This window comes from Copidosoma floridanum, unplaced genomic scaffold (assembly GCF_036245765.1).
Source record: "Copidosoma floridanum isolate Cflo_tuat_1 unplaced genomic scaffold, Cflo_Japanese_pri ptg000021l, whole genome shotgun sequence".
Classification (NCBI taxonomy): Eukaryota; Metazoa; Arthropoda; class Insecta; order Hymenoptera; family Encyrtidae; genus Copidosoma; species Copidosoma floridanum.
Genome location: NW_028321898.1, coordinates 31,409,986 through 31,431,324, shown reverse-complemented (window position 1 = coordinate 31,431,324; position 21,339 = coordinate 31,409,986). Strand labels below are relative to the sequence as shown.

Here is a 21,339-nt window from a genome sequence, read left to right as displayed (position 1 = left end):
AAATTTTGGTGTACAAATAAAACGAAAACCATACCTTACATTACGATCAGTAAGTATTTAAAAATGATGTAACTCGATAGTCAATCCGAGTTGATTCTTTACAGAATCGGAGTGTCGAGTTGACCCCAATAAGGGCACCGCCGTCAGAAGCGAAGAACGAAAATTTCGTCAGCACCGCGTGCACGTAACGCCTACACTTCACACACCTGTCGTGAATTGTGTTTGTACTGTTAGATACTTAGTCATCGTATACGCGCGTCTTATCAGTGCCGAGGCGACAAGCCTCTCTCTGCTCTACATCAGAGTACCTCCGCTGTAAGCTGCCGGAGATTTTTCCTCTCGACTCCTTTGCAGCGTTTTCTTTTGACTCGAGTTATTTATGAAACCCCGTCGAGGATGTCCGGAAACAGGCGCGACATCGAGTACGAGCCTCTCTCGGACAGGATGAAAAGGATACTCGCGAAACCCGCGTGGATTGTTGCTGGTGCCCTAGGAGTTTCTCTCGTCATCGCCGTCGCGCTTATCTATCTGCTTTCGGGTGAGTTTCATTCATCTGTACCCATCTATTTTATATATGTACGTGTCTTATTTAATCGCGCGGTGCAGTCCGATACACCTGATTAAATATACGCGTACAACTGCTCGAGGGACACTTATCAATTTGAATTTTTCTCAATTATTACCATTATTGTTTCAATCGTTTGATTTAATTTTATTTTTATTTTTAACAGACCTCTCGATGTCGTTCACGAACGATCGAATCCAATTGTGCCGATTTCGGCTCATCGTGCATGCTGTAACATCATGTACCTTACCGATCTCGATTTTATATTTCATTATTTATTCGTCACGATAGTAATAAAAAAATTATATATGTATATCGATAGCAAAAGCAAAACGTATGAATTAACAATCGGTTAATAAGTAGGTACGACCGGCGAGCCGATCGACTACTCAAAGGCGCTAATAGTGTCGGACGACCACGACCTGTACGCCCTCGACCTCGAAAGCCAGCGGCCACCACGGCTCCTACTCAAGACCCAACCGGGAGTGCTCGCCTTTGACTTTTACGGCAAGAGGACGCTCTACTGGAGCGCGGCCAACTCCCCCGGGCTCAACTCCCTCTCGCCCAAGTACAAGAACCTCACGCAGCTCCGGGGATGGCGACCCGTCGCCGTGGCCGTCGACTTTATCAACTCCGGCAAAATCTACGCCCTGGACGCCCGTGGCCGCAAACTCGACATCTACGATCCTGTCACTGGGCTGTTTGGCATCGCCGTCGCGGACCTCAAGCAGCCGGCCGACATCGCCTTGGATCCGGCTCGCGGACTCATGTTCATCGTTCAGAAATCTTACTCGGTGACTTATAGGCTACTTGTACCCAATTGTATTTATACAAGCATAAAAAAAAACGTGTTCTTCGTTACAGATCCTCAAGGGCAACATGGATGGCACTATGTTGAAAGAGCTCGTGACAAGTCGTAGCGTCAACGTCATCAGCCTGGACCGGCAGAGCCCGCCGCGACTCTACTGGGCGGACGCCGACAAGATCACCAGCTCGGATTACTTTGGCAGCGACCGGCGCGTCGTCTACTGCACCTCGGGTGTCACCAGTCTCGGCGTTTCTGGGAACCGACTGTTATTTTCCACTCCATACCGATGTTTCTCGGACGTTTTTTCTCTTCTTGGCTCAAACGGTGTGTTTGTTTTACGTATAGGTTCTGGTCTCGGCCACCCGACGCCTCGTCCCATAGGAATCTGTGGACCTGCGTCACCCGGTCCGACGGCGTCTGCCACGAGGAGGATCTCATGCAGCTGCCCTTCGACTACCCCAAGATGCTCAAGGTTCATACCGGCGAGGATGAGAACAGCCACGACAATCCCTGCGCGCCGGCCAACGGTGGCTGCCAGCAGCTTTGCCTCCTGACCGGGGGCTCGGCCACTACTCGATACAGTTGCGCCTGCTACCTCGGCTACAAGCTCGCCGCGGATTCCAAGAGCTGCGAGCTGGTCGAGGAGTACCTGCTGTACGCGCGCGGCGACTTGATCCGAGGCCGGATACTGCGGGACGACGAGGCACGGCAGTCGAGTAGCAGCTTCACCGACTCCATCGTCCCCATACCGATCAAGCCCGGGATCGTTTTGCTGAACAAGCCCGCGATCGACTTTGACTACAACTACCACGCGAAAGTCGTGGCCTACAGCGACGACGTGTCCATCGTGACGGCGAGCCTGGCGAAGGACGAGCCCCAGGGGGTTTACGCTCGGCACAAGTGTCTCAGGGACGTCTCCTTCGACTGGGCGACGACGAGCGACTTGTACTACGTGCAGGACAACTGCCGGACCAAGGAGGATACGACGATCGGCCTGATCAAGTTGAACGAGGAGCGCTATTACGCCAAGAGCCTCCAGACCTTCGTCCACACGAACGGCAGGCCGAGATCGCTGGTGCTGGACCCCAACACGGGCGCGTACTTTTTTACGATCGAGCTGAACGGCGTCGCGAGGATTTACAAGGCCCATGACCTCAAGAAGACGTTGTTTTCCGGGGACTGGAGCGTCAACGAGACTGGCTTGGCTCTCGACGCTGTGGAGGGTAGGCTGGTCTGGTTCAGCGCCGATCTCAAGCGTTTGCTCAGTGTCGGGTTATTTGACGATAACCGCACGGAGGAGCGGTCGTTGCAGCCTCGGAGCGTCGATGTGTCGGGGATCATCGAGCCGCGTTCCGTGGCAGTGTACGGGCGGTACGTCTACGTGTCGAATTCGACGGGCATCTGGAGACTGGACAAGCGCACCGGTCACGGGCTCGTGCAGTTGGTGCCGAGGTTCGGTGGCGAGGAGGTGGTGGCTGGAGTTAAGGTGTACGCCGAGGCTGTGCAGCGCGTCGATCCGGACAATCCCTGCGCTGTTAAAAACGGCCATTGTCAGCAGTTTTGTCTGAGGGTGCCGCGATACGTGACGAGCGGGCCCAACGAGATTCAGATAACCGATCAGCTCAAGAAAATTTGCCTCTGCGAGGATAACAGCTCCATCAGTCTGGCTGATGGACGTACGTGTGTGTAGGGAGAACTTTACCGTATTTTGTTCGTTGTTGTGCTGATGTTTATTTCATTTTTATTTATTTTATGTTTGTTTGCTTGTATGATAAGGAATGTGCAACTGTGGACAAGTGTTGATAAATACATTTTTTTTTATTTTTTTTTTTACAAGCTTGAGTGTACATATTAATTAGTGAGAATCGATTATCAATGCCTGAGAGTTGTTATCCGATGGATGACTCGGTTGTATCTTTTAATATTGATGTTCGTAAATACGCGATTGGTAACTGAGCAAGTAAATTGAAAAAATTCAGAGTTTGATAATTGTCAGAGTAAAATCAGTCATTGATTTTGAAAAATAAAAATTAATCTGCTTACTTTCCTGGTAGTTACGTTCATGATTGAGAAAAACTATTAATACACCAATGTTTTATTAGCGTATTTAACACAAATCGAAAATTCCTCCAGTAAGGCACTTTGTTGCTTTTTTTTTTTTAATATAAATGTACAGTTTATCTTATTTAATAAAATAGTTTTTGCAAGTAATTCTTATGTTGGTAAATTACTGCTAAATCAATTGCACAGCACCGCTTTTAACTAAATCAGCAACTGCACTATATTTAATGATATGCTGGGATCCCTCCTCGAAATCAACCTCATCCTCATTAATACTGCCTGGAATCATTATACCTTCTATCTTTTTGTTGGCTCTCACAAACACATGTTTATTCATGTTTGGTTTGGAGGACATTTTTGCCTCGTCAAAGTCCTGAAACCTAGAAGGCATGTGTTGTAAAGCCAAGGTGTAAAATAACTTTTTAACATTTTCCACATATTCTTTAGCAAAGCGTGACTCAGTAGGTGTCATAAAGGCTTCTTCTGGCGATCTCTTTGAATCTGCTTCTAGTAAAAATGCGGCATACTCCTCTATTTTTTCCAGTCTCTTTCTCAGATAGCTCGAAATTATAAATCTAATTCTGCTGATTTCCATTGTATGAATGTTTATTCTCATATCTCCTTTCGTAGCACTATAAACATAAGTTTGTTAAAGTTTGAAGAACAAAGATTATAAAACACTAGTACTTACTTTTGTAAATTACTTTCCATGTGAGAAATTTGCTGCAACATCAATGGTATGAGGTCACCCTGGTGAGGTAAAAGTTCTGGAGCAAATTTCTCATTTAGCCAAGCGTTTTCAAGTTCCCTCATTACTTCCTCGGAAGTCAGTGCATCATCCTCACTTTCTGGTAGATGAGACTCCGTATTAATGTTATCCTGATCATTATGTTCAGTTTCATTATGATCATCCAAGGTTTCGAACTGTACTATATCTTCACTATCCATTTTTCCAGAAATATGTGTATGCAGCTTCAATGTAAACACATTGTCAAATAAATAAAACTTGTAATAATAGCATTTTCAAGTTCATATTTACAATTTATGTCAACTGCTGGTAAGTAATTTTGAATTTAAACATTTATAACGTTTGATGAAAGAGGTTAACGTTAATACCATGATTACCTTTTATTTGTAACTTTTTTTAACACATAAAATATTTCTTGAAAACGATCCGTTCAGTTTCCACTATGCAATACACAAAAATGTCTATAATTTCGCCAAGTACTAAAAACACTTAAATATGTGAACATTATTTTTAATGAAATAAATAATAGAATTCAAAGGCTGGTTGAAAAAAAAAACACTATAGCAGACAAGTCCCAACCCACGTGATATTGCGCGCGAAAATCCAAATGCTTGAGGAAAATTTAAACATATGGACGTTGACAGCAAAATTTTTCATGTGAGAAAAATTCATTTCACATTAAGTACTCATTCATCGCTTCGATCGACTATCGCTGATCTATATTATCTACGATCCATTCATATTCAGTAATCTTTAATCAGAGAAAAAAATCCCGGAGCTGCCAGAGCTCGCTTGCTTACTTTGATCCTAATCAATGAAATATAATTCTTTCGCCCTTATCAATGTCGTTTGCACAATACATATATAAATAAATATCGTGTCATCCTCTTCTAACGCTCTGTTTTTTTTTTTCTCCAGAGTTTTGTGTGTACAATTAATCAGACGTCACGCCACCCACGTAATCGTCACCTTTATATTTATATATGCTGCGTACTTGTATTTATTTCCAGCGCGTTGTATTTTTAATTTATTATATTTACAAGCACGTACGAGCTAAGTAATTGCAATTTACAAGTAGACGATCCGACGAAATTAAGTGGACTGTAAAGTTGAATATTTGTAGTGTTTTTTTTTTTTTTCGTATCAAGTACTTACATTGCATTTCTGCCAGTAAGAACGTCAGGATTGATTGGATTTTGTAATATAAAAGCACTTGGAGATTGGAGACAAGTAAGTATTTTGGAATCTGGATTGACTGGACTCTGGTTGTAAAGTTTGCAAAAAAAAAACCTCCGTAGACTCCAAAAGGGACCGAATTTTGGAGTTATACAGATTAGACTGATGATTAATTAAATAATTAAATAACAACAGTGCGTATACAATATCATCACACACATATTGGGATTGGGTGGCGTTGGTGTGCCGCTGCCGTTACACATATATGTATATATATTCGTGGTGATCCGTCAAGTCAATCCGTGTCCGTGTGTTTGCATTTAAAAAAAAAGTAATTTCGCATGTATAGAAACGTGCAAATAAAAGAAGCCGCAGTTTACTTGCAGGAGGGGGAGGAGAGAGAAGACTGCCTTTTCGTGTGCATGTTTCGTATACGTGCATAGAATTGTTCATATCGTAGTGTATTTAAAGTGTGCGGTAGATAATTTGTGTATACGTAGATTTCTAGCTCACAACATACATACCTACATATTTATTTAGATAGAAAAGGAGGTAAAATAACAATAGCAATAATTGGAGATAATAAGTGTATCAAAGGACTCCAGGTTTGAAGCAAGGATGTTGGTGGCAGACCCACGGGTCAGCATCGATGGTGTCTGGCCCTTCCTCCAGAGTGTAAGCTTCATTTTTTAAATCATTGTTATCGAAAAAACTTGTATACTAGATGTAGTTGTAATAATATTATGAACTTTGGGCCAAAAAAGACCTTAAAGAAAGATGATTGTTTTAGGTTAAGACCATAACAGTTTACATTATTTATGTGTGGATCTCACTTTACCTGCCAACAGCAATAAATTTATGCATGACGACTTGTGCTTTTGTTGTTTGTGCGTCTTTTTGTTTCTATAAAAGTATATCAATTGTGTATGATTTTCACTTTGCAATGACTGTACTAATAATTTGTTCAATTATTTTGTAATTGATTATTCATACAGTATATTATTTACATTCGTTGTATGTGTAAGTGGTAGTTTCTGCTGCATGACGTAATTTGGTGATAAGCTGAATTTAATGATGATAAATATAGATTTGATATGTATGTCTAGGTATTTGTATCTATATCGCAAATTAATGCTCTTTATATGATAATTGGCTAACAAGTTTTTGTGGGTGTGATTGCGTGTGTCCATCAACTATATGAGCGACAGTTATCGTTTTAAATTCTGTATGGGTGTGTGCATCTACATAAGTACATGCCGCTTGCATACATACAGTGTCCATTGTTTCAACAACATTATTTTTTAATTTAAAAGAGTAAATTTAATTTTTTAAATTTTTCTTTCATTATAATGAAAACACTTGAGTGTACTATTGAATTTCAATAGATAAGTATTATTAACACTGCAGACTAAACAGCTTATCATAGTCATAATTACTTGATGATATCATCGATTACAGATGCTAAAAAGGATGGTCAACCTTGTAGCAGTGGCATAGTTTCATAATTGTGAATGCTTTTAATTTTAGACTTATTGTATCAGTATCTCCAGCAGATTGAAAAAAAAACAAGTATTTTTTAATTTTCAGATCGATTGGAGAGACCCATGGCTTGTATTACTCTTGACATTTCACGTAGCTGTGACAATGACAGCTGTAATGACCAGGAACCATGCAAATTTTCAGATTTTATTATTCCTTGTACTTTGTAAGTGAACCTATGATTATTACTTTTTTTTTAAATAAAAATTGTAGTGCAAGCAACAAATTACACTCCCATCTATTTGATTTTAGTATTGTTGGTTTATTTTTCTGAGACAATTAATGAAGTAGCTGCCACAAATTGGATGTAAGTTTGAAAACAAATGTATTAATTTTATCGATAGTTTACGTTTTATTAACTGTTGTGTTTAATTTTTTTGTTCAGGGTCTTCTCCAGGCAACAATATTTCGACTCCAAGGGATTATTCATATCAATCGTTTTTTCAGTCCCAATTTTGATGAATTGTATGATTATGGTGGTATGTATTTTGAGTGACAAGTAATAAATAAAAATAAGTCATAAATGTTTTAGGATTAAAGATTACAATCATATTTCAGGCAAGTTGGTTGTATCAATCAAGTCAATTAATGACCAGCCTAAAACGGGCGCAATTACGTCAGCAGGCGAAAAATAGACTGACATCTCAAGCAGCAGCAGCGGCAGCGGCAGCAGCAGCTGCAGCAAACGGAGAAATGTCAAATGGAACGAGTGTCACATCCCAATGTGTCGAGAAAAAAAACGATTAAAGGAAAATAATTTAAATCGAAAAAAAAAAACAACTCTAGTCAGCCCACACATCGGCGATAACAATGACGTTTTCCTTTGAATAAAATGTAGAGAACGAGATAGTAAAATTTTACATGCAGCAAACGTTGGGGATTGAGTACTACATATATTATTAATAATTTACGTGAAATATTTCTGAAAATAATCATGCTGCAAAGCAGCTCTTAAATTTGTGATCATTGAATGAACTTCCAGCACTGACTTTAGTGGTCCCTAAGGGTTGTAAAAATTGAATTTTTTAAAAAAAGTTGTGGGGTTGATAGAGTTTTACATGATTAATTTTTTGAAATTCGTAGTGATTCAAACTGTTGATGTACGATGAAAAGTTTTATTTTGAAAAATCAACCCAGGAAGCTGCCCATGGATTTTTAACAAGGAACTAAACAAAAACTCGTGATTATTGTGGAAGGGTTTGCAGTAAAGTTTACTGATCGATTTTTTGCAGCATTATTAGCACGTGCACTATCTGCTGTTTGCTTTATAACTTTTTAAATGTTTTTTATAAGACATGTTTATTTATAAATCATTAGACATACATGGAACTTTAGATTGTAAAATAACACAGTCAATATGCAAATTTAAATCAAAATTTTTGGAATCTCAATCTTTGTACTTAAGGAAAAATTCATTCTTGAGTTCAATGATAATATGTTGTAAAAATCTTTGTGAGATTTAATAGGATAAATATTATTAAAATTGTATCACAATTTTGAAGTATTTTTTTTCAATAATTTTCTTTTGACACTGCACATCTCTCCAAAGTAGTTTGATTGTGTGGTTTTGTCGATTTGAGTTAGTATATCTTTTTCCTCTTTGTAAAAGTTTTACCATTTATGATAAAAAAAAAGATGTATGCAAAGTATGTACTTACTGAAAATTAAGTGACACCTTGTGCATTATATATAATTACTGCTTTTACACTGTTACTATCATTATTAGAGTTCAAGAAGTGATGACGATTACCAGATTGAATAAACACTCTAGGTAATAAAATAATGGGAGATTTCGTTTCTATTTCGAGTAAGGCAAATGTATTTTTCTTTTCTTGCCTTATTCTAAAATGTGTATTAATTATTGTATAATAAAGTATTTATGTATTAAATAAAAAGACGATGAAGTTGATGCGCTTATTTTTACTATTTTATTCGCAATGCATAAACGTTTTGCTTATATATTTTTATGAATTTTTTTAAACATCAAAAATTATGCTCCCAATGGGATATTTTAAATAAAATGTTTACCCATCCTTAGTTACATTTTTTATTTCACCTTTACCAAATGTTAATAATAATATAATAAAATAGATACATAAAAAATAATCTAAAAAAATCTGTTGCATAAAGGATTCGTTATGCTCGAGTGTAACTGAGAAAGCGTATTAATGCCAGAATGAAAAATAATAAAAGTACAAAAAATCTTAAGATAAAAGCAGAGCTATCAAGAATTGATCTCAAAGCTAATGGCTTCTTAATTCATATTGGAATTCGAAATTTTTTTTCTTTTCAAAATTTTTCAATCCATAGCATTATTTTTATATCGTTAATTTTTAATTTTGATTCATCCTCTAATCGTAAATTTTAGTTCACAATTGAGTCATTTTTTAATTTTCACATTTTTTCGATTTATTGAATGGCCATTAGTAAAAAAACTCCCGATCTAATGAGTCAGAGTTTAACAATTCGATATCGATCTACAGTTAATCAGAAAATTCAGTTGCGATAAATATTTTTGATAAAACTTTTAATTTGAAAGTAAAGATTATAGATAATATCTAAATATTATGTAGGTGTTTTCACAGAGCTACTACTAATTGAAAATTAAATTAAAAGAGTATTAAATTTTATTTCGATATCGGTAACATCCAGAAACAAGATATGATAACAACTTTTTTTCGTAATAAAACTGTATAGCCTAAAACGCAAATTCTAATAATAGAACCCGGATAAAAATTTAATTAACATATGCTGCCATGTGCATTTCGATTTTACGTGATTTTCAAAGATTAGAAAAAAAAAAATTTTATTTAATCATCCCAATAATTTTCAACATGCTTAAATATTTTTTAATCACATTGAGTGCATATAAAAATATTAACTGAGTATTTTTTTAGACTTTCTAGTGCGAAAAAATTTTGGAAATAATTTTTTTTAACTGTCGAATTGTCTTAAAAATTTTTTTAATCTAAAAAGCCTCAAAAAACTCAGTAAATAGTTATAACTGTTACTTATTATATGGTTAAATAATTTTTTCGCAAATTAAAAATCATTAAAAGGATATAAAAAAATTATTTTTTCTAAATAAAAAAAATTCCCAAGTTATTTATATTGGTGGAAATCGATCTAGAAGCAGGTAACAATTTAATATTCATTCAGGTGTCATGATTAGGATTTAGACTATACAATTAAAATATTTCAGTGAAAAATGGAAAATAACTGATACCTTAATACACTTGTACGGAAGAAAGAAAGAGAAAGAGTTGACATGTTGTTTAGAAATTTCAAGAAAAGTCACGCATAGTGAGTTCGAGACGGGTAAACGCTGAAGAAATTTTCATGTTAAAAAAAGAGGGACCTGCAAGTAAGAAAAATATTTAAGAAAAAAATTAGTAAAAACTAAATTATATACAATGTAACACATCAAGATATCTTTATTCGTGTGGTGATAAAATGAAAGTATTAATAGCATCGGAAAAAGAAAGAAAAAAATTGTGATTTTTGGGCCGCCGTAAAGTACCCCTTGATGCTTAGAACTGACGAGTTTATCTTGCATTAAGCTCCGAAAGTTGAAATTGTCCTTGAGAAACAAATCGTTTTCTCGATTAAATGCTCGCAAATTTTATCGCTTAAACACACAAAAGCTTCGCACTTATTTTTTATTTTACGATCGATGTTATGTCACGCACATTTGCTGTGCAAAGATTAACAACCTCAATCAACAAAATCGGAAATTCACATGATCTGTAATTTCGCCCCACTGTGCGTATGTTTATAATTAGTAATTGATGATGGAAAAATACGAGCTTGGAACCGTTTATGCAATTGGTAAAAAAAAAAGAAAAAAACACATGCCATGAGTTGATTATAATAGGTACTATAAAAAAAAAAAAAAAAAATGTATAATCATTTTTATTTACCATCTCGCTCTATTAGAAAAACTTTTTATTCAAAGAGCTCAAACTACACCCGAAGATTGAACGAGTAAAAATTTCCTCTCTGATTGTCTATCGAACCTAATTTTAATACATTGCAAATTATGGAAATCACAACAATTTAGAGTAGCAAGTGCTGGCAAAAGTTAGCGAAAAAATTTACGATCGAACGCAGCGACTCGAGTATACAGCCAGTGGATATATTTACCTTGTTTTTATTGTCCCATTTACTCGTGCGTATTCAGTCGGACGATTGAAAAAAAAAAAAAAAAATGAGCGAAATTCCTTCCACCGCAAATCAAAATTAAAATTAAAACATCAAGGCGTATACGCGTATACAACGAACGCGCGCTTCAATCGGCGATAATATGAGACACAAACATCAAACGCGGTTGTTGGCCAAGTAAGTCAAATATTGAACCAAATCTGGGCAGTGCGAACAAAAAGAAAAAAGAAAGATGATGTTGATTTTGCCGATTCATTACAACAAATGTCAATACAATTAAACGCGCGATTCCCCTTTTTATGTAACGCGTTAACGATAATAGTATATAAACGAAAAATTTCGCACGTCCCATCATCAGACCGCAAAGGTACTCCGATCAAAGCAAAGTACCAACTTTGGGGTCCATTGTCTCGAGAGTCACATCACGGTAAGTCTCTTCTTGTTCTTCTCCTTCAAAATCACATTCTCACAATTTTCATTTGAAAAAAATGGTATATATAGCTTTCGCCACATATAAGCGCCTCCGGGGCTGCTTTGCGGCCCCAGGGACGTATATGGGCCCTTACGTGGCAAATCCCATTTTTCCTACCAAGGGCACACCCAAATACATAAAAAACTCGTTTAAAATTCCACAAACGTACAAACTGCGTCAATTATTGTTGTTTTGCAGATGCGCGCAGTAATCTTAGCCCTCGCAGGGCTGCTGGCACTCGCCTCAGCCTCCAGCGACAGTAAGTTTCTTGCACATTGTATATATGATGAAAGATAAGGGGTATACTCGATGAAAAAAAAAAAAAAAAAAAAAAAAAAAAAAAAATCGTTTCAGGAAAAGTCGTGTGCTACTTTGGCAGCTGGGCCGTGTATCGGCCGGGCAGGGGCAAGTTCGACATCGACAAGATCGACCCGCACCTGTGCACCCACCTGGTGTACACGTTCGTGGGACTGAACGAGGACGGCTCGGTCCGCATACTCGACCCTTGGGCCGACTTGCCCAACGACGGCGGCAAGGACGGCTTCCGCAGGTTCAACGACCTACGGCTCCGCAACCCCGGGCTCAAGACGATGATCGGCCTGGGCGGGTGGAACGAGGGCGAGGCCAACGCCAAGTACTCCCGGGTGATGGCCAGCTCGGCCCTCAGGAGCAACTTGGTCCGCAACATCCTCAACTTCCTCGAGGAGTACGACTTTGACGGGTTCGACCTCGACTGGGAGTACCCCGGGTTGTCGCGGCCCGGAGGCGCCCCCATGGACAAGGACAACCTCGTGCTCTTCCTCAGGGAGCTCAAGGAGGCCCTCGAGCCCAAGGGCCTCGTCCTCGGGGCGGCCGTGTCCGCGAGCTCCGAAAAAGCCGAGATGTCGTACCACGTGGCCGAGCTCTCCAAGTACCTGGACTTTATCAACCTCATGGAGTACGACTTCCACGGCACCTGGGAGAAAAACACCGGGCACAACTCGCCCCTGTACTCCGCCTCCTGGGAGAGCAAGGAGAGCGCCCGAGTCCTCAACATCGTGAGTCGCACCGCCAATCATAATTTTTTTATACACGTAACACCTTGTATATATATGTATATATATGTATATATAAACGTGTCGTCCCTCTCGAACGAAGCACGCGTCGATCCAGTACTGGCTGAGCCACGGCGCCGCCCCGGAAAAGCTCATCCTCGGTATACCGTTTTACGCTCGAGGCTTCACCCTGGCCAACCCGGCCAACAACGGGTTGAACGCCTTGTCCCGCGGTGGCTCGCACGCTGGGCCCTACACTCGGCAAAAGGGCACCTTGGGCTACAACGAGATATGCGAGCACATGGACAAGTGGACCGTCGTGTTTGACGAGGAGCAACGCGTGCCCTACGCCTACAACGGCGACCAGTGGATCAGCTACGACGACGAATGGTAATCGTGATTCACTTTTTTTTTTTTTTTTTTCTCATTTGAATGGGTTGAATGTATGATGTATACGGTTGGGTGTCGTTGCAGGTCTATCGCCGAGAAGGGCGAGTACATGAACAAGTACGGCCTCGGGGGCATGATGGTCTGGAGCGTGGAGACGGACGACTTCCGCGGCGTGTGCGGGGAAAAATGGCCCCTCCTGCGCGCGGTCAACAGAGCCGTGCACGGCACCGTGGGCTCGGGACCGGTTGAGAGGCCGCCCTCGCGTCCACCCATGCCTAGACCGCCGAGCCAACCGAGCGTCAAGCCCCGACCCAAGCCCAGTGCGCCCGTTGGACCCCAAGAGCCGGCCCACAAGCCATCGGCTCCCTCCACCGGCACCGGGCCCATTGTCTGCAAAACGTCCTTCGGCTACTTGCCCGATCCCAACGACGACACCGTTTTCTACCAGTGCTCCCACGGCGAGCCCTACCTCATGCACTGCCCCGAGACCTTGGTCTGGGATCCCCATTACCAGCGCTGCGACTACAGGCACGAGTACGTCCCACGTAGCAGCTACCGGCACAGGTGCACACCGTATTCCGGACCACTCGCCGACGAAGAGTAGGGCTTCGGTGCACTTTATTCCTTGTTTCTTTGTTATTCTTTGTTGTCACTCCTCGAGGGAAAAATCATGTTGAATAGTTGATTAAATTGTGTGTGTGTGTGTGTGTGTGTGTGTGTGTATGTGTGTATGTGTGTGTTGTCCTTGATGAAGGTGGATGGGTGTTGAGGCGCGTCGGGAACATCATGCATGGGCGACGATCTCGTGATTTTTCGTTCTTATTACGTTAGTTTGTCGCGTATCGCGTGTTCGCGGTTTGTTCCATGTGTTTCGTAACGGTTTTGCGATCGCGCCTCAAAACGCAAATCCATGCTTTATCGCGAATAAATAATAAAGAATATTGTCTTTGTGGTATGCTAAAAAAAGAAAAAAAAAAAATACAATTTGAAAAATGAGATTGCAGATTCAGCTGGTTGTTGTGCTGGACCGTGCTTGGATGTGTACTCTGTGCCCGAGCAAATAAAGACCAAGGTCAATCTGTATCACTTGAGTTTGCGTTATTTTTCCTTCAAACCCTCGACCAACAACAATGTACGTCGGTGCATGTTTTTGATACTTGATCGGTAGTTGTCAAGTTTTTTTTACCGATTTCTTCGACGCGGGGAACAATTACGCGACACTAAAAACGTCTTCGTTTTTGCTGCACCTACATTTTTCAAATGAATTTTCAGAAACTATTTCTTTACCGATTTACTGTATTGAATCAAAGATACAATCGACGCTTGAGTCGGTATACGGAGCAAAAGCAATGTTTACTTCTTCAAGTAGTAGTCAAAACAAAGAGATGATGCAGTGACGAGAACACGTCTTAAATAAAATTTATGCTATTTTTGTTTTCCGCGATTAAATAATAAGGTAAAATATTGTCAAATTATTCTCGACAACTTATACTATTTTTTATTCATTATTAATGTGCATATAATTTCTTATACTCGTACGTTATTACTATTGAATACTACATTTCACAAATTTTTTACAAATTATCATTCGTTTTTTTTTTTGTGAACATTTAAAGGAAACATTGAGTGTTTTCTGTCTAACATCAAGTGTCTGGAAAGAGACGTCAAAGATTTATTCTGATAAAGAAAAAAAAGAAGCTAAATTTATGAAAAAAGATTCTGTTTTTGCATACGGCACTATAGTAAAAAGTGGGATCACAATACATTTATTTTCTATACTACTTTTTTCAATGTACACATTTTATACTTAACAATTTATTCTGAAATGATAAATAATAAAGTAAAATAATTTAAAAGTCATTTTCACACAACTCCATTCAAATATTGTCACTTCGGAAAAAAAAATCAGGTGAAAAAAAATATTTTTCGTCATGTTATGCGAGTTGTCTGACTTTGTGTAGAGACAGGTATAGTTACGAAAAAATGTAATTTTTTCAGATCTACAAGTTTTAAGCAATTTGCTGTAAAATTATATTATTTCTTCCTGTTTTGAGCAACAATATACACGGAGCAGTTATTGCATTCATTTTTAGTGCACATCTGTTTGTAATAAAAAAAGTAATCAACCTAATGATACTCTTTTTTTTTTTTTAAATCCAAATCGTTTCAATACTTTTTTATACATGCAATTAGATTGAATAAATATGACGATTGTAAAAATAAATACAAACGAAAATGCTCGATCCACGTAAAAAATAAAAATAAAATCATCGCGATTACGATCGCATTCGACAACATTATTTAGCCTTATCGGAATCAAAAGCAAGAAAATTTTCGGTAAATCGGTAAATCATGTATGAAAAAAAAAAAAAAAAAAAAAAAAAACTACCTAAAAATTGATGCAAATAAAAAGCAGATCTAGATGTATGACTGATTTGGCACTCGTACATCAGCAGCCGTATTAATATTATACCAAGTACACAAAGTTATTTTTCATCGTCGGCCAAATCACTCGTTATTAAAATCGATTATACAACTCCAGCTTGAAGCACATCGATCTTATAAAAATTAGCCATTCATGACGAATTTCCAGTGAAAAAAAAAAAAAAAAAGGTTTCAAAGTCCCAAAAACAGTGAGCTCACGGCCGAGTCTCAAGATCCCCCGAAAAACACTCGAACCGGCCACATACATTGTAATGCAAAACTCGCGACAAGTGCCCCTAAAAAGACACACACGCTCCCTCCAACAGCATCCGATAGTTTGCCCCCCCCCCCAAAAAAAAAGAAAAAAACAATGAAAAAAAAAAAAAGAGATCGGTTCGCGCTCTCAGTCGTTATCAGCGAGGGGGCCGTCGTCTTTATCTGCCACGACCAGTCCCCGGATAAGACAACGGCGAGTCGTGCACGCGCGCGTACGTGTACAACAACATCACCGCGCTTACATTATAAATATGTGCTTTGGTGTAAGTGGGCGCACGTATCTTTTTTTTTTATTTCTCGAGCACGCGCACGCGGGGGCCCCTCGTATACCGATCTGTCCGTCTCGCTCGCTCGGCCGGGCTTTGGGAGATCGGGAGCTGGACGCTTCCCTGGCGAATGTAATCGGCAGCCCGTCGGAGATGACGGAGTCGGCTGCCGTTCGCGGAGGAGGCGGGGCTCGGGCCGGTGAAGGAAGAGCCGGGGAGTCGCCGAGATCGGCACCAGAAGCACCGGTGGCGCTCGAACCGTGAGGACTATCGAATTTTCGTATCGATACGCCGGGCCCGCGCGGTTTTTGGATTTTTTTTCCTTCTTTCTTTTCTTTGCGACCGTTGGTTCCCGAGGTTGGCCATGTCGGGGGACTTTGAACTGCAGACCGGGCCCCTCGACGAGGAGACCAAGGCCCTCGCGGCGAAGGAGCTCAGGGAGACCGAAGAAAACGTCAGGGAAGGCCTCCAGAAGCTCAGACAGCTGCTCGAAGGTTGGTGGGAATTTCTTTCTTTCTTTTTTTTTTGGTTTCTCAATCGAATGTGTGCATTTAGTGCAGGTTGATTTTTTCACAAAGCTAAAGGAATCTAATCCTCGGTATGCGGTGTTTATATTTATTTATTTTTTTTTTTTTTCGGCAATATCTGCGTCGGTCGTACCTTAACATTTGTGTCATTAGGTTACAGCGTGTTGTTGATTAAAACAAACAACAATCTAGTTGATTAATTGAATCGAGTGATCAACTTATTCGGTAATGGGAAGAACGATCCCAACAGAAGTATTTCCTCGTTAATTCAAGAATGAAAAATAATTGTTATTCATGCTAAAAACGATGGAAAAGAACAGTACATCCAAATGTATAGCTACGTACACATACACTCGGTCTTTTAGCCGCAAAGTTTGCGTTATCGGCCACTCACCCATGATCTTCGCCAAGATTTGAATATCAGAAACAACAACAATAATAATAATAATAGGCATATAAATTGATATGCAAAAGTACCCTTGGGTCAGTGCAGGAGATAATTATTGTGACTCTTTCTCCCAGCCTCTTTTGCTCGAACGACTCCATACACATAATACACACATTTACTGTTGTTATCAACGATTTTCACTTTCTCGCTCGTTTATTCTAATTTCATGCATTGCTGTTACCATGCGCCCACTGTTGTTTGCGTCCTCGTTTACTCCTTAGATTGGGTTATTGTTAATTCAAGTGACGCACTTACCTGCAAATAACTCACTCTCCTGCCACTGCAAAAAGTCATCATGTAAACGTAAATTTAGACGTTTTTCTTCTTCAAAATAAGATTTATTGATACTTCCCTCGTCAGATCCACACGCTCTAGCAAAGTGCTTTTCAACCAAATGGTAATGCGTTTTTAAACTGTATTACATATATATGGTGGTGGTCTTAAAATTTTAAGCATGTAATCCTTGAAAAATCACGACAATTTTATTCATTGTTTCGAATGATTTACCAGAGTCATTCATCTACTTGACACGGCTGCAAGACATGTACGCAAAATAGTAAACACTGACAACTTTTTTTTTTTTTTTTTTTTTTCTCAAACCACACACTTGTAGTGTATATATAGATCGAAGGAACAAAGAAGAGCAAAAGCGGGTCGACGGGTTCGTCGCAAATCAACAATAAGAAACAATATTAATCATTCGTTCATTGAAAAAGTTGCATGAGCGCGCATACAAAGAGATAAAAAGTAATGGAAAAACACGATTTCTTTAGCCGCACGTGACAAGAGGTGCACGTCCGAAGAAAGAAAAATGGGTAAAATTGTTATTGTTTGGAGAAGAAAAAACAAAAAAACCAAATTATTAATTAACATTTGGTTATTGCCATACTTGTTTTTTTCTCAATTTATTCATCAAATGTGTGCATCCACTACTTATTCGCATAAAAAATGGCAATTCCTCGTAAAGGTAGCTGGTTCAGGAGGAACATCGTTAGACCAGGAAATCTTTTTCTGTCAAATAATGAGAAGTGATTCGAAAATGAGAAAAAAAAAATCACGTGTACGGTACTTTGGATCATGCAAAAATAAAAATCCGAGTATAGTAAAATTTGATTGCTCGCATGCGAAAAATATGTTATCGTTAAAAGATAGCCGAGGATTTGTACGTAATCATCATGATTTCATCTGTTCACGTCAACTTTTCGCGAATTTTCATTGTTCATACATTTGCATCATTTTTATCTTATTGTTTAATTATTTCAATTTATTATTATTATAAACATTGACGAGCCTATCTGTTATTAGCTTTATAATTTTTTTTTCTTTCAACGTTCGTTTCTATTGTTCATGTAAAAACAAAAATATTGATAATTGTATACTTTTTTCTTACTTTTGTTCGATCGAGCATTGTCATTTAAATGAGCTTACAAGATGTTTTTGTATCACTCAATCAGTCGAACAAATTGACCGACTTGTTTGCAAAAGAAAAAAAAATTGTGATCTTTTTCCATCGCGTTATTTGTTAATTTAGATACAATTAGCTGACAAATTAAAAAAAAAAAAAAAAAAAAAAAAAAAAAAAAAAAAAAAAAAAAAAAAACAATCTACTAATTAAACAGGCTACCACTAGCCGTGTAAAATTTAATCGTCAGCTTGATCTTACGAAAAGTATTAATAAGCAACGAAAAATGCTCCATGTAATCGCGATAATTGTATCAATTAGGATCAACAGATAACCGAAATCGGTATCGATGATTCGATCACTCGACAAAATTACACACCGATGCTCCGAACAAAAAAAAAGAAAAAAAAAAAAACGTAACTCATTTACCCCCTTGTTGCAGCCGAGAAAACCTTAAACTTCAAAACGGACGACGACGACTTCCTCAAGATCTTCCTGCGCCCGTGCAAGTACTACCCGGAGAGCGCGCTCGCCCTCATGAGGCGGATCGCCGATTTCAAGCAAAAACATGCAGCCCTCCTCGACAACATAACACCCTCGGACGAGAAGTACGCCTTCATGGAGCACAACGTGATAAACGTCCTGAAACACCGGGACCACAAGCGCAGGCGGGTCATGATAGTCAACGCGGGTGGCAAGTGGGACCCGTCCAAGATCAGCGCCGACCAGATGTTTCGGCTCTTCTACATGGTCCACGAGGCCGCGGTGCTCGAGCCCGAGACTCAGGTATATTACCTACGTTTCGTATACATGTATAGACTACGTCGATCAACAATTATATTTTTTACCCTCGGATAACGAGCGCAAAAGGACTGCTAAATCACCGCGATAAGATAAAACCCGTCGATTCGAGTTTGACGGTATTTTTAAAACAAAAGCCCCCCGATCGGCGACTGATAGCCGGTATATCGTTTGGTACGGGGGAAAAAAAATAAAGCCGGTTTTTTCATCAGGTGCACGGCGTCGTCGTCATAATGGACTTTGACGGTCTCTCCATGAAGCAAGTCCTGGCCCTGACCCCGTCCTTCAGCATGAGGCTTCTCAGTTTCATCCAGGAAGCCATGCCCCTCCGTCTCAAGGAGGTACGCAGCTCAACCTCTTGTACCGTACTACGCATGAAAAAAAAAAAAAAAATCGGTAATTCCAGGTGCACTACGTGAACCAGCCGTTCCTCTTCAACATGGTGTGGCAGATGTTCAAGCCGTTCGTGAAGGAAAAGCTCAAGAGCCGCATGTACTTCCACGGCACGAAGATGAAGTCGCTGCACGCCCACATGGTCCCCTCGCACTTGCCCAAAAATTACGGCGGCCAGCTTCCCGAGATCGACTACACGAGCGCCGATTGGTACCCGACAATCATCAAGTACGAGGACCACATAAGAGGTGAGCCAACCAAATGGAAGCTATACCGCACGCATCGCCATTCAAAGTCACTGCCGGCCAATCGCAGCGAGGTCGATCGATGCTGAACCGAGATTAATCGGCGAGCGTCATCAGCCGCGTCTAATCAGCGAAACGCTCGAGAAATGAAGAAAAAACAAATGTTACCGATACAGTAGTGACGTTACGAAAGACAATTATGATACTTTTCACACGCGCGACCTTTGCACCCGATTTCACGAGATTTATACAGCTACGCGTTGCTCGCGCTTTTTTTTTTTTTTATTATACACATATCAACAGATATCGAATAATATGAAAGAGCGTCGATCCTGTTGCAGGTCGACCATTGCGTGTAAGAAAAAAAAAAAGACCGAATTCGACTATAGCCCTAGGGCCGCGCGTTGTGCAATTAACGAACCGGCCTCGCGCGCGTATATTGTATACGCAACGCGCAAATGTCAAAGTTTTCGGTTGATCAACAACTCACAACCTAATGTCACTGACTGATGGGTACACGGACAACAACAATTGACGGTGCCTAATCGATCATCGACGGCTTACGTAAATCGGTCCAGTGCGTAACAAACAAATGGGTGTAGCCGAAGGCGCGAGGTTCATGTATACCTGAGAGCTTGCGCAACGACACGAAAATTCCCGCGGGGAGGAGAAAAAGACAATCGCTTCGCTCGCTAATGGTCCAACCGCCGCGTATTTGACAGCTCGGGATGGAAAAAAAAAACAAAAAAAACAAAAAAACGAAAGTACGTATGTCCTATACTTGCGGTGGAAGGTCGAGTGCTCACATTATTATGTATACAGTATTTTTGACTCGTTGAGACGGGAGAAAGGAAAGAGGAGTTGCACGACGCGCTTCCGTGACTGCGCGTACGTCGCGGCAACGTACATGTGATGGCTTTTCTTTATTTTCATCAGGAAAAACAATCTTCCAAACTATACATATATACACTATTTTTTATTGCCACTCGGGCGTCGAATATATCATGTGTGTTTTACTAGTAGTCATGTATTTTTGTTATGTTGCAGAAATGAACAAGTACGGGTACAAAAAGGCGGAATAGAGAGATTTCGGCCCAACGGTAACGCCATAGTGTCCACCCGAAACAACTTGAGAGCTGCACTTTGATTCAATGTGTCGTTACATCGTCAACTAAATCAATGTAATTTGTTATACGTACAGCGTTGTTGATTGTATATGTTATTTCATGTTATGTTATCGGTCTTATGTATACACATAATATATAAGTATATGCTTGTTAACGTTTTAATAGAAGTTTAATTTAACGTGGTTGAAACTACAAAATAGCCTCGATTATTCCAAAGTATGTACCTACTTGTCGTACGGATGCGTACTTTTTTTTCGCGCCAACGAAATTCTTCGGAAAAAAAAAGAAAGAAAGAAGAAAAAAACTGCTAATCATCTTCAGGAAGATTTTACTCGGAACACCGTCAATTAGAAAGTCTCTCCCTCTCTCTGGTAAAATTTCTCGGATTTCAAAGGAGAAGAAAGAAAAACACGCGCAAGTTAGAGTAATCGATAAACACATATTCTAATTGCTTGGTCAAACAACCAAATTAAGCA

At 39.7% G+C, this 21,339-nt stretch overlaps 5 protein-coding genes across 6 annotated transcripts; 4 read left to right on the top strand and 1 right to left on the bottom strand.

Moving 5' to 3' along the window:
- The first annotated feature begins 1,429 nt into the window (after positions 1 to 1,429).
- On the top strand, positions 1,430 to 3,391 carry LOC106647691 (low-density lipoprotein receptor-related protein 5-like). Its single transcript, XM_014364195.2, has 2 exons — positions 1,430 to 1,638; positions 1,719 to 3,391. Exons 1-2 carry the CDS (start codon positions 1,445 to 1,447, stop codon positions 3,061 to 3,063), a joined length of 1,539 nt encoding a protein of 512 aa, XP_014219681.2. The 5' UTR covers positions 1,430 to 1,444; the 3' UTR covers positions 3,064 to 3,391.
- On the bottom strand, positions 3,205 to 4,718 carry Sld5 (DNA replication complex GINS protein SLD5). Its single transcript, XM_014364272.2, has 3 exons — positions 4,560 to 4,718; positions 4,126 to 4,406; positions 3,205 to 4,066 (listed from the first exon to the last, which is right to left on the bottom strand). Exons 2-3 carry the CDS (start codon positions 4,380 to 4,382, stop codon positions 3,607 to 3,609), a joined length of 717 nt encoding a protein of 238 aa, XP_014219758.2. The 5' UTR covers positions 4,383 to 4,406; positions 4,560 to 4,718; the 3' UTR covers positions 3,205 to 3,606.
- A 608-nt stretch (positions 4,719 to 5,326) lies between these two features.
- On the top strand, positions 5,327 to 8,934 carry Tmem18 (transmembrane protein 18). 2 transcript variants are annotated; one of them, XM_014364273.2, is made up of 6 exons: positions 5,327 to 5,412; positions 5,899 to 6,033; positions 6,946 to 7,063; positions 7,150 to 7,204; positions 7,283 to 7,376; positions 7,456 to 8,934. In XM_014364273.2, the coding sequence occupies exons 2-6, from the start codon at positions 5,977 to 5,979 to the stop codon at positions 7,642 to 7,644; spliced, it is 513 nt and encodes a 170-aa protein (XP_014219759.1). In that variant the 5' UTR covers positions 5,327 to 5,412; positions 5,899 to 5,976; the 3' UTR covers positions 7,645 to 8,934. The 2 variants fall into 2 exon arrangements, with proteins under 2 accessions (XP_014219759.1, XP_089450399.1); XM_089594273.1 differs by lacking the exon at positions 5,327 to 5,412 and having other exon boundaries at positions 5,645 to 6,033.
- Positions 8,935 to 10,280: 1,346 nt separating this feature from the next.
- On the top strand, positions 10,281 to 13,628 carry LOC106647796 (chitinase-3-like protein 1). Its single transcript, XM_089594641.1, has 5 exons — positions 10,281 to 10,289; positions 11,729 to 11,789; positions 11,885 to 12,567; positions 12,668 to 12,954; positions 13,039 to 13,628. The coding sequence occupies exons 2-5, from the start codon at positions 11,729 to 11,731 to the stop codon at positions 13,556 to 13,558; spliced, it is 1,551 nt and encodes a 516-aa protein (XP_089450767.1). The 5' UTR covers positions 10,281 to 10,289; the 3' UTR covers positions 13,559 to 13,628.
- Positions 13,629 to 16,012: 2,384 nt separating this feature from the next.
- Positions 16,013 to 20,988, top strand: LOC106647767 (clavesin-1). Its single transcript, XM_014364298.3, has 5 exons — positions 16,013 to 16,414; positions 18,740 to 19,083; positions 19,311 to 19,439; positions 19,505 to 19,739; positions 20,784 to 20,988. The coding sequence occupies exons 1-5, from the start codon at positions 16,285 to 16,287 to the stop codon at positions 20,816 to 20,818; spliced, it is 873 nt and encodes a 290-aa protein (XP_014219784.2). The 5' UTR covers positions 16,013 to 16,284; the 3' UTR covers positions 20,819 to 20,988.
- The last annotated feature ends 351 nt before the right edge of the window (positions 20,989 to 21,339 follow it).